This window comes from Gobius niger (genome assembly GCF_951799975.1).
Source record: "Gobius niger genome assembly, chromosome: 9".
Classification (NCBI taxonomy): domain Eukaryota; kingdom Metazoa; phylum Chordata; class Actinopteri; order Gobiiformes; family Gobiidae; genus Gobius; species Gobius niger.
Genome location: NC_136860.1, coordinates 17,803,757 through 17,820,139, shown reverse-complemented (window position 1 = coordinate 17,820,139; position 16,383 = coordinate 17,803,757). Strand labels below are relative to the sequence as shown.

Here is a 16,383-nt window from a genome sequence, read left to right as displayed (position 1 = left end):
GTCTGTGAGCTGGAGGCTAGTTATCTGCAAGCCATGTCCTAACAAGTAAAATGTACTGACCAAACTACATTATGTTGCTAGGGACTTTACAAAGGGAGTTTCATACCTTGACGGCAGTGGGCGTAAACGCAACATTGTGTCGTATTAAAAATGAGTATGCCGTGTATAATTAATAACCAATGTAATGTAACGTAATGTGCACAGCACAGGTTAGCACGGGTCAAAACTAACCTAAAATAACCTATAGACTACTTGAAAGCCTATATGAGAAAACATGGTAATTGTTTTCTCTTTTTTTCTGCTATTATTTGAAATTAGTATGCAGTGGGCATACATTTCTTAAAAAAACTATTTAAAACGTGGTGCACTCTGTATAAGGACGTTCGCTCTGGAATTGACTTTGTATTGAAAGTGGGCTAAATAGCATTCATTATAAATTTGAATAATGAAAACATGGTTTACATTTGGACCTATGATTAATTAAATGAACTATAGAACTTGGTATTTTTCAGTATGTATATATTATGAATGTGGGTCTACTAATCTTTTTATTTTCTCATCTCGGCTGCAACACCCAGTCAAGCTTTGATCCACTGCTGCTAATCCACAATCCATGGCAACAGGAGAGGAGCTGCAGCGTCACACATGGGGGGTAGGTGCGTTTGCAGTGGGCAAACCCAGGCATGTCACTGTTTCTAGGAACAGTGTGAATATATTTTTTTCAGTTTGTTTAAGCTTACAGAGCAATATGTTCTAACATATAATATTAAGTCTAACTCTTTTTCTTTTTAGTTATTTTGTCAGTTCTGTGCTCAGGAAACAGCAGTGTCATTGCTCATCCGGAAATGTTATGAAAGCATATTTGTTGTGTTAGGTGCACACTCATGACATATTTATGCTACATACTGTGTGTGACACCTGTTATTTAAACATTTTAATGAGCTGCAACAGTCTGTTGTAACCTTAGGAGGGCGAAAAGGATCTTGGTCCATCTTCATATCCTTGCCATTGACTCCTGCCTTTTGACTAAACGGCACGTGGCTACTTTATAAAGTATTCAGGCCTGTTGTAACGTGAGATGATCTACTGTCCACCTGCCCCTGGTGCTGCCTGTCTTGAACCTGATCTTGAGGGAAACTTGATAGTGAGGGCTGCTTGTAGCTGTAACAGAGCTTACACAGTTTTAGGCTATCAATAAGGCCTTATAAATGCACACTTAAGTCATGCTCTTTACGTGGAGTTTTTTTCCCCATGACATTTTCTAGAAAAAGCACTCTTTGTTTGTATGAGCTACAATCTAGATTTTAAGATCAAGTGAACCCTGGTCATCCTATAATGGATTTTGTTTTTCAGTCATCCCATCCCAAGTGAATCTTGGCTGTCAGTATTCACCAGTCGCTGTGGCCCATCAAGAGTAGGCTTTTTTAAGATTGTGTACTCTCTATTTAGACCATGGGCTGGTGAAGTGACTGCATTATGTTCTGCAGCACTGACCACTGGGCTACACAGCTGCTTCACCGCTGCTTCCATTTCAACAGTGCAATTCATTTCATCCACATCTAAAGACACTTGAGTTTCTCTCACGTTCGATTGAGTAATTATGCTACTATTAGCAAGCACAAACTTGTCACACTTCTGAGATTTCTGGTTTATTAGTCGGGCTGTAGGTAGCTAATGAATGTAAAGCCTTGCGCTCTTCCTCTGAATACATTTCCCTTCATGTTACAGCTGCAGCGGTGACACTCCCCAACCTGGAATGACCGTGAGGGTTCTCACTATAAATCTTTCTTATGACTTAATAACTCCACTAACTTCAGGAACAAATGGCGATCCCTTTCTGTCTGTTGCAAGCTAAGATAATGTTTCCATTGATATGTGAAATATCTGATGTTATTGGGGGAAAACTAAACTTACAATGTTTCTCTTTCCACCAAAACTGTTATTGGGTGAATGTATTTGTTATTTGGTGAATGTCCCATATGCCACCCAGTCCCTTGGGATAGTCCCCCCGCAAGCCGGACTCGCTCGATGAAAAAGCCTGGCTACACATGGGTCACATCACACTCTGAAAACCATTTGGTAAGTAGCTCAGTGCGCACAAAAGAAATGCACACTTACTTTCCCTCCTCCCTCCTGTCTGTGACTCAGATGAAAACTCCTGCAGCCACACAGGCTACTCCTCAGTGACAGGATCCTCACGCCGTGGACACATTATCAAACACTTTTTTTCACCTCAACGAACCTCCATAATGGGACTATTGGAGCTATGTTGATGTTTACTCTTTGTTTCTGGTCTTCTTCAAAGTTTACAAGATGGATCCGGGCGCAGGACAAGGAGTTGGGATCCCCCATGTGCCGCGAAAACTCAGGTTTGACATATTAACTATTCTGGGCAAAGGTTAAGTTTATTTCTTTTGTCCTAATTTAACTACAATTACAGCTTAATAATAATGATTATCTTCTGCTTTATTTGACCTATTAAACCAGGTCTATCCATTCATTAATTTAGCCTGGATATGTAGCAGTGGCACAATATATTCTTTCACCACAGAGATCTATTTTTTTATATGTATACTTTGTATTGGACACTGACTTTATTTTACATCCCTGGTTGTTGTTATTTTTTATTTGTTATCAGAAAAAAACTGAACAGTAAATAGTAAATGGAATGTATGTATGCAGTAGCTGAATGCTATTAATTGTATTCTAAGCTTACAAAAGAACACGTATAAACGGATTACTGAGTATGGAGGAATGTTTCAATATTGGCCCCTGAACTGGGCTTCAGGTCTGTCAGCTCCCCTGCCCACATAAACGCTTGGCTCAAAGGAAGCATGTAGGGAGACTGACAGCACAATGAGTGGGTTTAGGAGCGGTTGTATCAATGTGAATCCCGACTGTGTCTTGGATTTTAGGAAATGAAAGCCACGCTTTGAGTTGAAGGTGACAAAGTGAAAGCTGCACCTTAGATGCAGGTGCAGCTTTAGAATTTCAAAAGGCATTTCTTGACTCAACTGAAATGTCAAAACATGTCCATAAAAATACACTCACACACTGACCCCCATGTGACGGGACGTCCTACAACCTTTGTTAACCTCAGCAGGGTGGCGGGTCCCTCCTACTGAGGAACTTTTTTTTTTTTACAAACTGGAGGAAATGCCTGTGTGAGCGCTTTTTCCTGTGGGAAGCAGCAGAACTGTGATCTAAACTTGGAGAGTGACGACGGGACATGGGCAGGAACTGAACCCACATCATAGATGTTCTGCATTGTTCTGCAGACACCAGCAGACTTTTGTTTTAATGAGACAGTTTTAGCTGTTCAAATGTGAAAACAGCCAACGGCATGTTTGTGAGCTCACAGGTGTGTTAGTCAGTAGACCATCTTTTAAATAACACCCCCGTCACCTGTCTGCCCCTCTCTGTCAGGTGGTCCCACACTGTGTGACTCAGTGTGCTAGTACAGCTCAGTATCGGCTGATCCACGCTGCATCATTAAACTGCAGCATGTCAGAGCAGAGAGGGCAGTCTCATAAAAATGCCTGTGGCAGCGGTGACAGAACAGTGGGTGAAGACGCCCTGTGTCTTCAGACTGGCAGAACGGCACGTTACAGCAGGGCTCATAGTGTGAGCTGCATCCCCACAAGTGAAACTCACCACATATGAGTGCCTTTCAGGTGCTCCACTCTCTATAGAAACCATTGAAACCTCTGCTTGTGTGCCAGACTGTGTTAGCACCACTCTGTGGAAGCTGCAAGAATTACTGCCAGTAATTTAAACTACAAATTGAAGATCCAATATATTTGTAGATAAAAACAATTTTTACATTTCAAATTACTCAAAGCTTTTCAATCAAACAGATACTGTAATAATAATAATAATAATAATAATAATAATAATAATAATAATAATAATAATAATAATAATAATAATAATAATAATAATAATAATAATAATAATAATAATAATAATAATAATAATAATAATAATAATAATAATAATGCATCGGTTTTATATAGCGCTTTTCTGGACACTCAAAGACGCTTTACATTGCATTGTTCATTCACTCCATACTCGGTGGTGGTAAGCTACTAGTGTAGCCACAGCTGCCCTGCAGTAGACTGACGGAAGCGAGGCAACCAGTCTGCGCCATCGGCCCCTCCGACCACCACCAACCACTCATTCACTCACACACTACATTCGCTAGGCTTCCTGGCGTTACTAAACGGTCTCCCATCCAAGTACCGACCAGGCCCTTCCCTGCTTAGCCTCCAAGGTCTGACGGGATTGGGCATCGCAAAGGCGGTATGACCTGTAGAGTCGGATTTATTTGTTTGATATGCTTAATGAGCTGTATTTATGTCATTTTCATAAGATCTGAATGATGAACTCTTATGTAGTTATGTAAGTGGTAGACAGACAGGCAGACACTGTGTGGGCAATGACATGGGGTACATTGACATGGGCTTGGAATTGAACATGATTATTGCACGTACCTCCTTTATGCAAGTCACAGTGACACCCCACTCCCACCAGTGAGCAAGAGGATAGAGCCTGGACAGTCCATTCCAGTTTTAATGTTTGCTTAGAGCTTTTGCACTTTGACTTTGTGGGTGGAGAGAATTTATGCAGTCATGTCAGAACAGTAACCCCGAGAAGCTTTCCAATAATCTCTTAAAGTGATAGCAGTGAGCAAGTGTCGTGCTCTTAAAGGTTCAATATAATCCATTATTAAGGCTTTTAAGACAGCTTTTTCACACCAAAGCTTTCGGTGTGCTTGTTTTTTTTAAATTAGAACTCCACCAATGTGCAAGACATTATTAATCATGAAGGCAGTTTGAGCACTGAAACTAACATCAGGTGAAGCTCCCTGGAAAATCACAGAGAAGCGCAACCTCGACATAGGTGTGGGCCAAGCATTTTAAGCCTGTTTATTTTTTCATGAACAGAATTATAACATGGGTAAAACCACCAAAAAGGTACTTGTGATTAGGACCCATTAAAAAAGGACACAAAGAAAGAAAATATCAAAGGCACAGTACCGTTTTTTTTCTAGTAGTGAAACACACTTAGACATTTGTGAGAAAAACACTGAACATCTTATTATAACGTATCTGCAATAATCGCCATGGGTTAATTCTCCAGCCGGCTGTTTCTGACAATTAGCCTGGCTCTACATCCTGGCTCTTACAGGTTGCCCCAGTGGCCTTGAGGATGTGCGAATTTCCCTACAGGGATGAATAAAGTATACCTTAACCTTTACCTTGTATCAATTTCAAGAACTTGCAGGCTTGTTTTGTAGCATTTCTGTGACCCTGAAAAGTGGCAAGTTGTGAAATGTGCCCATAAACTTGTCCCTGTGAAGAATTGCTATAAATATGTTCGGAAAGTTAAGAATGAGTTTGGACCATGATTAACATTTAAATTTAGTGGCTCCCTCTTCCATTGATTGTAATAAAAAAAAGAAAATCAGGTATAAAACTGTCAGTATTGTGATTGCGTCTGCGCCTCTGTTTTCGTAAAGGTGAGCCGACAGGGAGCTGAGACATGGAGCCAAACTGCAGCTCTCACTGCGACACCTCCAGGTGCTTCATCCACTCAGGTCTGAACAGCGCTGAAGCCCTTCTTGTGCTGCAGAGGATGTGCGGCCTGAGCACGGTAACTCAACACGTACTATTTTTCTCTCTGTCTGTCTCTCTGTCTGTCCCCATCTGTCTCACTGTCAGCCCTTCCCTCCTTGCTTTGACTCCTCCTACCCGCCGAGCTGCCCCTCAGTGTCAATATATCTGACACTGTTTAGTGCAGCGTGGTGGTGTGTCCTTAAGAGGCGTGCAACAGGGAAATGCCTCTGACTAAATACCTGAAGCTGTGAGAGAGTAGTAACACCAGCAAGACACGCAGCTACAGGCTCAGAACAACAGCAGAGGTAAGTTGACTTGTTTATCAGTTTGTGTTAAATGTAAAGGTAGAAAGAACTGGTATGATGCAACTGAATTGCATTACTGCAAAGGTCTTTTAAATATGCTTTACAAATATAAACCATAAACCCTGATAACCTTTAACATTTAAAATGTTTTAGTTAGTTCATAACATAACAGTTTCTGATTATAACTGAAGATTAGTGATTATTTATTAGGATTATGTGGGAGACATACATAAGATTGTGGAAAAAACACCACCATTCCTTGTGTGTTGCACATGGAGGACTTGTTTGACAACATTTTCAACCTTTTGGCGATCATACAATTGACCAGAAACCAGAAAAACACTTTCACGTATTTGTCTACGTATGGCTGAAGATACTATGTGGTTAGAGCTGAGTGCATTCACTTTCTGATCCAGTAGAACCCTGTCCTTAAAGGAGAGGGTCCAGTTTGTTTTGGTTCTATTTCTGTCAACATAACTATATTCAACTCAAGGAGAAGGTGTAATGAAAGGCAACACCATGTGTTCTTTACTATTCATAGATGAGGAAGGGTCAGAGGTTTTAGGACCATATCACTAAAGCCAACATTTCTATTTTCATTCACAGATATGGCAACGTTTGACAGCTTACTGTCAGAGGAGCATCTCCGTTGCCCAATCTGCCTGGATCTGTTCAATCGGCCCGTTTCCACCCCCTGTGGTCATAACTTTTGTGGGGAATGCATACAAGGGTACTGGCAGAGCACTGATGTGTCCCTTTGCCCTGTATGCAAACACAAATTCTACAAGAGACCAGAGCTGAAAGTCAATACTTTCATTGCAGAAGTGGCTGCTCAGTTCAGGAAATCAAAAGCACCAAGCCCTGAACTTAGTCCAAATCAATCTCTCACAAAGGTCTTATGTGATGTGTGCGTTGGACGAAAGGTCCCTGCTCTTCAGTCCTGCCTGGACTGTTTGGCCTCCTTTTGTGAGATCCATCTGGAGCCACACCAAGTCCTGGCAACCTTTAAGAAGCACTCTCTAATTGCCCCCCGCATGGACATGCAGGAGAGAGTGTGTATGAAGCACGAGAAACTATTGGAGCTGTTTTGTACCACTGACCAGACCTACATCTGCCCAGTCTGCATCCACGACGACCACTCTGACCACCACACTGTCCCCATTGAAGACCAGAGCAAGAAGATCAAAGAACGAATTGGGAAGTTAAACGATGAGGTGGAGAAAATGATCGAGGGCCGGGTTCAGAAAATGGACATGATCCAGGAAGCCATCGTGCTTGGGAAAAATAACTCTGAGGCTGAGGCCAACGAAGGTTTGTGTATCTTCACTAAGCTTTTCCAGCTCATCCAGAAAGACCAGGTTGAAGTAAGGGAGGCCATCAAGATGAAGCAAAAGCAAGTAGAAGCAAATGCCAAAGGGGTTATGCTCGAGCTGGAGCAAGAAATTAATGATCTACGCCAGAGAAGCATCCAACTAGAACATTTGTCAAACCTTACAGACCATCTTTATCTCCTCAAGAGCTTCCCTCCTCTGTCCCAGCTGCCTGTCACCAAAGAGTGGTGCGACACTAATGTGGAGAGTGCTGTGTACGTGGGGACATTGAGGAGGGCCGTCCGCAGAGTGGCATCAAAGATCGATGAGACCGTCAAGGATGAGGTTAAAAGACTTTGCGCCATCGAGTTTCAGCGGGTGCAACAATATGCAGTCAATGTAACTTTGGATCCCGAGACTGCCCATCCCAAGTTGGTCCTGTCTGAGAATAACAAACAAGTGTATCATAGTGACATAGCCCTCAACCTACCAGAAAATCCAAAGAGATTTTACCCCTGCGTTAGTGTGTTGGCGAAAGAGGGCTTCTCATCTGGGAGGTTTTACTTTGAGGTGGTGGTGAAGGGAAAGACGGAGTGGGACATCGGAGTTGGGAGAGAATCTATGAACAGAAAAGGAGCAAACACACTGAATCCGGAAAGTGGATATTGGGCATTAGGGATGAGGAGCCCAAACAGCTACTGGGCACTCAGCAGTACCCCTATCACGGTGCCGTTAGTGAGCGTGCCGCAGAGAGTGGGCGTCTATGTGGACATAGAGGGGGGGCAGGTGTCGTTTTACAATCCAGATTTGGCTTGTCACATCTACTCCTACACTGGATACTCATTCACTGAAAAACTATTCCCTTACTTTAACCCCCGACGTAACCATGGGGGCGTCAACTCTGCTCCTCTAATCATCTCTCTGCTCAACATTTGAGCTTTGACATCCACTATCTTCTTTTTTTTCTTCATTTTTGTTTTTTCGTTTTTTATAGTTCACTTTTGCGTCTCTTCTCCATAAAATGTCCTTCAAAGTCTTAAGGTCAATGAGTAAGCAATGTATCTTCACATTTACCATTGTTAGTGGCTAATGTGCAAACCAGGGTAAAGAGTCATCTATTTAGAGCTCAAGACCTAGATATGCTGCGACTGTTTCTGAATGTAATGCTCATACATGTCTCTCTAATATGTTTTAATATGAACTGATTCTTTTTACATCACAAAATAAAAATACATGTTTACAGACCATTGATGTGCGTCCCTTTTTCCAAAATATTCCAAAATACAGAGATGTGTTTGAGAAATCCAGCCAGTTTAAAGCAATCATACAATATGATTAAACAAAAGATGTCTGGTTTGTGACTTTCTGCTCTACTAAATCAGTGATGCTCAAAGGTTGTTAAAATGGTCACATAAATGGTAAATGTTCACATTTATACAGCGTCTTTCTACCTGCTTTAGGCACTCAAAGCACTTTACATCAAGGAACCACTCACTCATTCACACGCTCATTATTACACCGATATACGCAGACACTGAGGGCAAGGTGGGTGATGTGTCTTACCCAATGACACAACGACAGTGTGCACCTGCAGGATTCGAACCACCGACCCTCCGATCACAAGACCTGCTCTACTCTGTCCCTCCCCTCTGCAGAGAGTAGAGCGGTACAGAGTAGAGATTTTTAACACTTTAGATTAAGATGTTAACTGAATCAATGGTTGGGAGGCCAAAATGGTCTGTCTCTGTAAGAGTGGCCTAATTGAATAAAGAAGAAAAAAAAGGTCCCTAAACTTTTCTTTACATATATTTACATGCGAAAAACATCAATGCATTCAGCCCTTGGCGTCTAAATACTTGTTTTCGTTTGGGCACCCCTGTGCTAGATGTGTCCGTGAGTGGTGATGTCACCGAGAAAGATGACGCAACAGATCACAACAGAAATATCTCCAGCGGCCAAGTGGCAAGAAGAAACCCCTATTTAATCCAGACTTCCCCCCGCTCACTTCCGTCAATAACCTTTAGGAGTTACTGCGCAGACGTTGTGCTCCTCGTATCATTACGCCTCACAATATAGTACCCCTTTTTATCTGCTTATAAAATCGACATGTTACATTTCTGTGTAAATATACTTCGGTATGAAAACACTTCACGTAACTTTATTTAAATAGGGAACACGTGGAAGAGCTTGGTAGCTTCTATCGTGAGCTTTTTTGGAGCTATATGATATGTGGGAGAGGCTGCGTATGTGCTCCGTTTGCGTGACAGAGCGCACGGACAAAGACCAGACGTGTATATATTAACTCGTCTAAGGTTAGGTAAGAAAATATCTCAGTATGTAAAAACGGTGGCCTATTCCTTTAAGACAATGAAACAAAACAATGTAATGTTCAGGCAAATGTAGTGCCCAGGTAAACATAATGTCCAACAGAGGTAATGTCCAAATAAGCATCAGCAGCAGATTGTGAGGAGCCTCTGAGGCGTACCCTGTCTTTAGACTCTCCTACACGGCAAGAAAAAACTCAAAAACCCAGTGGGAGAAAAGCAAAACCTCAGGGAGAACTACAGAAGGAGAGATCCTCTCCCATGGACGGACAGACTATAGATAGACCCGGGGCTGATGGGAGTCTCTGCAGATGGGCCAAGAAAGCGGAAGAACGTCCAGTCCTTGTTGGAGCTTTAGTTCTAGTTGTCCAGTCCCTGTAGTCAGGGGTTCCTCCACAGATGGGGCTGAAAAACTGTGATAATAACAACTGGCCATTTGAAACTCAGGAGGACACCATGTGAATAATGATTAACAGATACAGATAAAAAAAAAAATACTGTATCATAACTAAAAGACAAAGTATGCAATAGAGCTGGCTGTTTTTGAAAAGCTGCCATGTTAAAATGTTTCCTATTATATGCAGATGGCTGTGGAGCTCCCCAGACGAAAGGTGTCCCCTGTTGTGTGCGCTGTTGTTTGGACCATGTTGTCTTCAGGCATCCTCTTGGCATGCGGGTTCTTCTTTTTCACAATGCGCTTTAAAAATAACAGGTACGGAAAATGTAACATACTTGCACAGACATGTTTGAATGAATTAAGGTTTTCACCATTATGTATTTTCAGGATAGTAAAAATGTCCAGCCCCAACCTGAATGTCTTAACCCTCGTTGGGAGTGTCCTCACCTACTGCAGTGGATTCTTGTTCGCAGCCGAGGAGCCCACACAATTAAGTGGCGTTTCATCAGCTTTCATTCAGGTTAACATGCTTTCAGTATGATAAATAAGCACTTTTTAAAAAATGTAACCTCATGCACCAGTCATGTCCCACAGGCTCGAATATGGACTTTGTGTCTGGGAAGTACATTGGTGTTTGGTCCGATCCTGGGAAAGACTTGGAGACTGTACAGAGTTTTCACACAGAGAGTTCCAGACAAGAGAGTGGTATGCTCGACTTCTTACATGAATATATGCTGTATTAATTCTCAAATTTAAGGTTGGTCTTCATTTTATTTTTGTTTTAGATCATCAGAGATATTCAGCTGATGGGAATGGTGGTTTTGCTAATCCTGGTTGACATGTTAGTTCTCACTGTGTGGAACGTCACAGATCCAATAAAATGTTCCCATTCACTTGATGCAGTTGTTAAAGTAAATATTGCTTCATTTGACACTGCCTATTTTTGGTGCATTTTAGTCAGGAAAATGTTTTCTTATGTCTAGATTGCTGGAAAGGAAGTTTCCTATTCTTTGTCCCAGCTGGACTCCTGCTCTTCTGCGTACCCATATTTGTGGATGATCATTGTAGCTGTTCAAAAGGTAACACATGCTCAATCACCCACTATCATTTATGTTCTTACATGTTCTTGTTATGCAACAAAGTTTGTTGCAATGGGAGGGATATGAGTTGATACTGTTTGTGTTTTCCAGCCATGTAATTACACTATTAGAAGTGAAACGAGTTCTATGATGCAGTAATATCTAGCAATGTGGCCCTGAGCTAAAGGCTACCTCACTGACCTGGGAAAGTTGATGACTGCTGTTTCTAATGTATTAACTCATTTCCTTGTTGCCTTTAGGGCTGTCTCCTTCTTTATGGGACTTATTTGGCTGGTCTCACGAGTAACGTCAGCCACCCTCCGGTCAATCAGTCTCCTACCATCATCACAGCTGTAACTCTGGTCACCCTGTCCTCCGCCGTGGCCTTCCCTGTGTCCTTCTTTCTGCACTCCTGGCCCAACTTGGTCTACAGCACTGTGGCGGGGGCAATCTTTATCTGCACTCTGGCAACTAACTGCCTGCTGTTTGTCCCTCAGGTAAGAACCTATGTGGCACTGACACAATGCAATTCAGATATCTACCAGAAACAAGATACTGCCCACAATCCAATGTCAATACTTTGACAATGTGACTATCTTGATTAATAAAAGTCTAAAGCATGCACACTGCTTTAACCTTCAGTGTGAAGTTCTAGTGACACCTTGAGTTTCCCATATGCATGTCTGTCAGCGTGAGTCACAAAGAAGGCGTTTATGAGTCAAAACTTCCTAGCCTGCTGCTAACAGGTTTACGACCCCGAGTTTCTGGCATTGGTTTTATGTTTGGATAAAAGGCTGCATCCTAAATGGGACGGAAATATTTGAACCATGACTAATAAAGTCAAGTGCACCTGGACCCAACCTTTCTCATGTAAAATGATGCAATTTTCACAGTAAGGCTGTACATGTACATGTTCCTCCCTGTACAGCTGACCCAGTGGAGGCAGTTTGAGGAGGACCAGAACAACCCGAGTCAGATGGCAAAGTATTTCAGCAGTCCCAGCAAGAGCCAGACTTCACTGTATAGCCAGGATGAGCTCTACTACCTGCTCGGAGAGAACAACTCCATGAAGAAGCTGCTTACTGAGGTACTGCATCACTCTGCGGCACTGTGGTGCACCGGGTAGCGCTTGTGCTTCACAGCTAGAAGGTGCCTTCCTGTGTGGAGTTTGCATGTTCGTCCCGTGCCTGTCTCGGTTTCCTCCAGGTACTCTGGTTTTCCCTACCACTGAAAACATGCTCAATAAGCCTGACTGCATGAAAGTGTGAGTGAGTGGTTGGTGGTGGTCGATGGCGTGGCGATGGCTTGGCAGCCTCACTTCTGTCAGTCTACCCCTGGGGCGGCTGTTACCACCGCCGAGAGTTACGATAGTGTGGCGCTTTGAGAAACTTGGTAACGGAGGCTTGTAAAGCGCAATACAACAGTATACATTGTTAGCCCGAGCTGGACGAAGTCCCCAGTAAGGGACAATTGTTTTTTGGGTGGTTTCTTTTTTTTGTTGTCAACGATCGCGTTTTTGACCCGCTAAATGTTGACGAAAACTCACCAGATTTGGCAGAGACATTCGGGTGCCGTGAAAATTGATGGTAATGGACGAATTGGCCACGCCCAAAACTAAATGGCTGAAATTTTCCTGTATAATTTGTACATGCAATGGTCTACTGAGCTCATGTTTGAGTCACTAATGCACTACCCCAAACTGAACAGAACAAACTCATTAGCAGGCACACTTCAACACAGTACAACGCCACCTATCTATACCTTGAAAATTGCAGTTTGAGCGATTTGTAAGTAACGCTGCATGTATATTGTACACAATTAAACAAACAAAAAAATCTATGAATTATATGACACAGATACTGTTCCGTCACTCTTGAGATGAAACAGCATCTGTCCAAATGTTCTCCTAAACATAAGAAACGCTAAAGCTGCAAACTGAGGAGCTTCGAAAAACATGAGCAACACCAGGAAGTCCTTACAGACCATGTTATTAAGGTTATAAAAAATCAACACATTTTTTTAAGAGCAATCTGCAAACCCGGAGGTTTTTGGATTGTTCTGTCTCCCTTTCTATGAAAATCGTCATGTTTTTGTCTTGGCAGAGTCTTTTTCCTCCAAACTGCCTTTTTCTCCATTTGTCGGCCTGGCAGACTGCTGCTCACTTTCCCCATCATCTTTGGGTGGGTTCTCCAAAGTCTTGGGGTCAGGGACTTGGCAAATGTTGTCCTGGGCTGACACGTTGTGTTTCTTGCGTCACTTGTTCAAAGGTAGATCTCAGATTGGCAAACCTGTCCCTCAGCGCTTTCCATTTCGCACGCGGCATTCAGGCTCAGATGGACCTGCAGCATCTTCTTGCTCGTCATTTCTTTGCTCAGGGGCAGGATTTCATCGTGCCTGATGACGTTTACCATATATGAAATAAAGTCAGATAACCGCCCATATTTGGTCATGTAAGCACATTGTAACCACAGGGAAGGTTATTTTGGAACATTGTCCTGTCATTTTTAAATGTATTCCCACTGACAATGTGTTTTACCCAGTGAGCTAACAGCGAGTGTGTTAAACAATGTTATTATAGCGCTCTTACTCCCTATCTAAAAGAGGCTCTTATTTTGAAGACACATACAGGATGTAGACAAGATGGTCTTCTGCTAACTTCCTCATGCGCTCACGGCTGCTGTTCCCCATGCTGCCAAGTTCTTCACTGAATAAATATGCCGCGCAAAGAGGCTAAAGATACCAACGTGAGAGCATAGTTTATTTTACATTAGCCATCTCAACCTGCACGCTTAAACAGCTGACAAAGATTCATGGTACATTAAGGCAATAAGATAGGTACACAATGGGTAGGGTAAGAGGAGGGCCGTTCAATGCCGCTTGCAGTTATAAATTATATATATTATTATATATTTCCGACTCTAGGATCAAATCAACGTTGTAGTAATGCAGAATGGGAGCCTTATTACAATACTAATAATGCCATAATTTGAGCAACTTTTGAATTTGAGTCTAAGATTTGCATGGCTGCTAATCAGCGCATACAAACCCACGAATGACCACACACATTTATACAAAGGCAAGGCAGGTGAAGTGTCTTTCTCAAGGATTTCACTGGCTTGATTCACTGGTAGGTTAAAGGTAAAATTACCAACCTGTGCTACGTGCAGAGGTCAGGGTCAGCAAGTATTTTTCAGCATTATTATATTTTTTTCCCTTCAAGATGATTATCTAATCAGAAAGCAGAATGGGACCCACAATTAGCGCTGCCAGATCCTATGGATAAATCTAGCTGGGAAAACATAAAGGAACTCTCTTCTACTTCCACATTCCCAGTACCTGCTCCCAAAGCAGGCCTTAAGTAGTTAAAAAAAGCTTTCAAATGAGTAATGGCATGTCCACATATTCTAAAACGTGTGCTTGTGCAGCTTAAAGTGACCCAGTTGTTGTTGTTCCTTTTTTAAACCACAAAGAGCATCGTCTCCTGCTATTGCCTTTCCCCAAAAAAATCTGAAGTATAATTTTGTTAAAGATTATTACAGAAGTAGTAGTCTTAGTAATTACTATCAAACTTTCTTACCAAGTCATTCTGTTTTTATACTTTTCAGAAAAATGCAGTGATTGACAGTCTCCAAGAGCAGGTGAACAACGCCAAAGAGAAACTTCTGCGCCTTATGTCCACCAGCCAAATACTCAACCCCAACCTGGATCAGGACATGGGCTCATCCACCAACCTGCACTCCTCCTCCACCCAGACCACCGAGCTGCTGTCTGACGGGCAGTGTCTACCTCAAAGAGACAGCAAATCCGTAACCTCTCCTTGCGACCTCTCCCTTGTGCTCCGTTCTCCTGCTTTACCATTCTCTCCAGCTTCCACAGCATCAAAGCTCCCGTCTCCTATCACTGCCTCAATTCTTCCTTCACATGAGACTGACATTTCCAAAGACATCTCTGTTGCTTCTGTTGTAGAAAGAGCATCTCAAGCTTCATCAGGATCACTCAGAACAGTTGAAAAGACTGCAAAATTTGCAACATCCGTACAGCAACACAGAATGTTGAACCCCTCACTAGTTGAAGCTTTGAGCAAACAGCGGGAGTTACCACCCCAATCAAAAGTTACAATGACCGGTTTTGTTAGCAGTGAGCAACTACAGGAGATTCTCCAAGAGCTGAGCGTGGACACAGTGCTGGAGACCACTCTTCGTTCTCCTGGACAAATCTCTGCCTCTCAAACTAAATGTGCAGAAACGCTTTCCCCTTTTTCAGTGTGGAGTCCACATTCTCCTCCCGTGCCCCTGGTCTTCCGTTATCCAAGCATCTCTCCGAATTTAATGAGGAAACGCAGACCACCGTTCCACTCGCCCAGAGGGGCCTTGTCCCCTCAGTATTTCTACACAGGTTCAGAGAGCGTGCGTAGAAAAACGAAGGATAGGTGCAAACCTAAGGACCAAATAACACCTTTGTGTGAACCAAGAGGTGCTGGTGAAGAAGGTCAGAGCAGTGAGAGAGAAGAAAAGGTAGCAGAGGTACCGGACGCACGGAGAAAATGTCAGAGATGTGTTTTAAGATCAAATAAAAGCCTGGTAAGAATGTGTACAAAGCATGCAGGTATAGATGAAGAAGCAGAGGCAGGTGAAGTGAGCAGTGAAACGCTTTGTAAGAGACACATTCGGGATTCATCTGGATACTGGGACTCTGACTCCAGCAGTTCGACCGATTATTGCTACTACCATCGGCCCTACTGTGAATCGTGTCTGCAGCGTGGCTCCCTTACCTCCTCGGACAGCTCCTCAGACACAGACAGCGAGTACGAGGATTACGCTGGCCTGTACCGATCAACACACCCTGTTGTTTTTAAAGAAGACCTTGAACCTACTTTTGTATGACCACATTTACTGCACTTTAACTTTAATGACCGACTTAAATTCTCTTTCTGTTTCTACAAACAATTAGCAAATGAGAAATATATAAACGTTGCTCTATTTGATGAAACCTTGATTCAAAATCAGACTTGTGTCTGTGGAGGCCTCATGTTTTGAAAACATACCTATGCATTTGGTTAATGAATGTAGAGCTAGAGAATTGCTAAATTATATAATGCTAATTTAGACTGATACATTTCCCATTTCAAGTATTTCTTTTTACACAAAGTACTGTGAATTTTTATGCTACTATTTATTTTACTATTTATTTTTAAATGTATTTGTTTGCAGATGTAGTCTACTAACTTTTTTAAATTCAATTTTTTGTTGATGTTTACACCTTCAAGATGTAATTTGAATCACTTTACTTTTTTCTTTTTTTACCAAATATCTACACACCTTTGCGTCTCATTGAATCATCTAAAGACCTG

At 42.3% G+C, this 16,383-nt stretch overlaps 1 protein-coding gene across 2 annotated transcripts; it reads left to right on the top strand.

The window, feature by feature from the left end:
- The first annotated feature begins 2,013 nt into the window (after positions 1-2,013).
- Positions 2,014-16,148, top strand: gpr156 (G protein-coupled receptor 156). Of its 2 annotated transcripts, XM_079562579.1 has the most exons (11): positions 2,014-2,079; positions 2,306-2,369; positions 5,522-5,655; positions 10,142-10,269; positions 10,342-10,474; positions 10,549-10,659; positions 10,740-10,865; positions 10,938-11,033; positions 11,294-11,530; positions 11,962-12,120; positions 14,639-16,148. In XM_079562579.1, exons 3-11 carry the CDS (start codon positions 5,545-5,547, stop codon positions 15,914-15,916), a joined length of 2,379 nt encoding a protein of 792 aa, XP_079418705.1. In that variant the 5' UTR covers positions 2,014-2,079; positions 2,306-2,369; positions 5,522-5,544; the 3' UTR covers positions 15,917-16,148. The 2 variants fall into 2 exon arrangements, with proteins under 2 accessions (XP_079418705.1, XP_079418706.1); XM_079562580.1 differs by lacking the exons at positions 2,014-2,079; positions 2,306-2,369; positions 5,522-5,655 and adding an exon at positions 6,505-7,578.
- Positions 16,149-16,383: the final 235 nt, after the last annotated feature.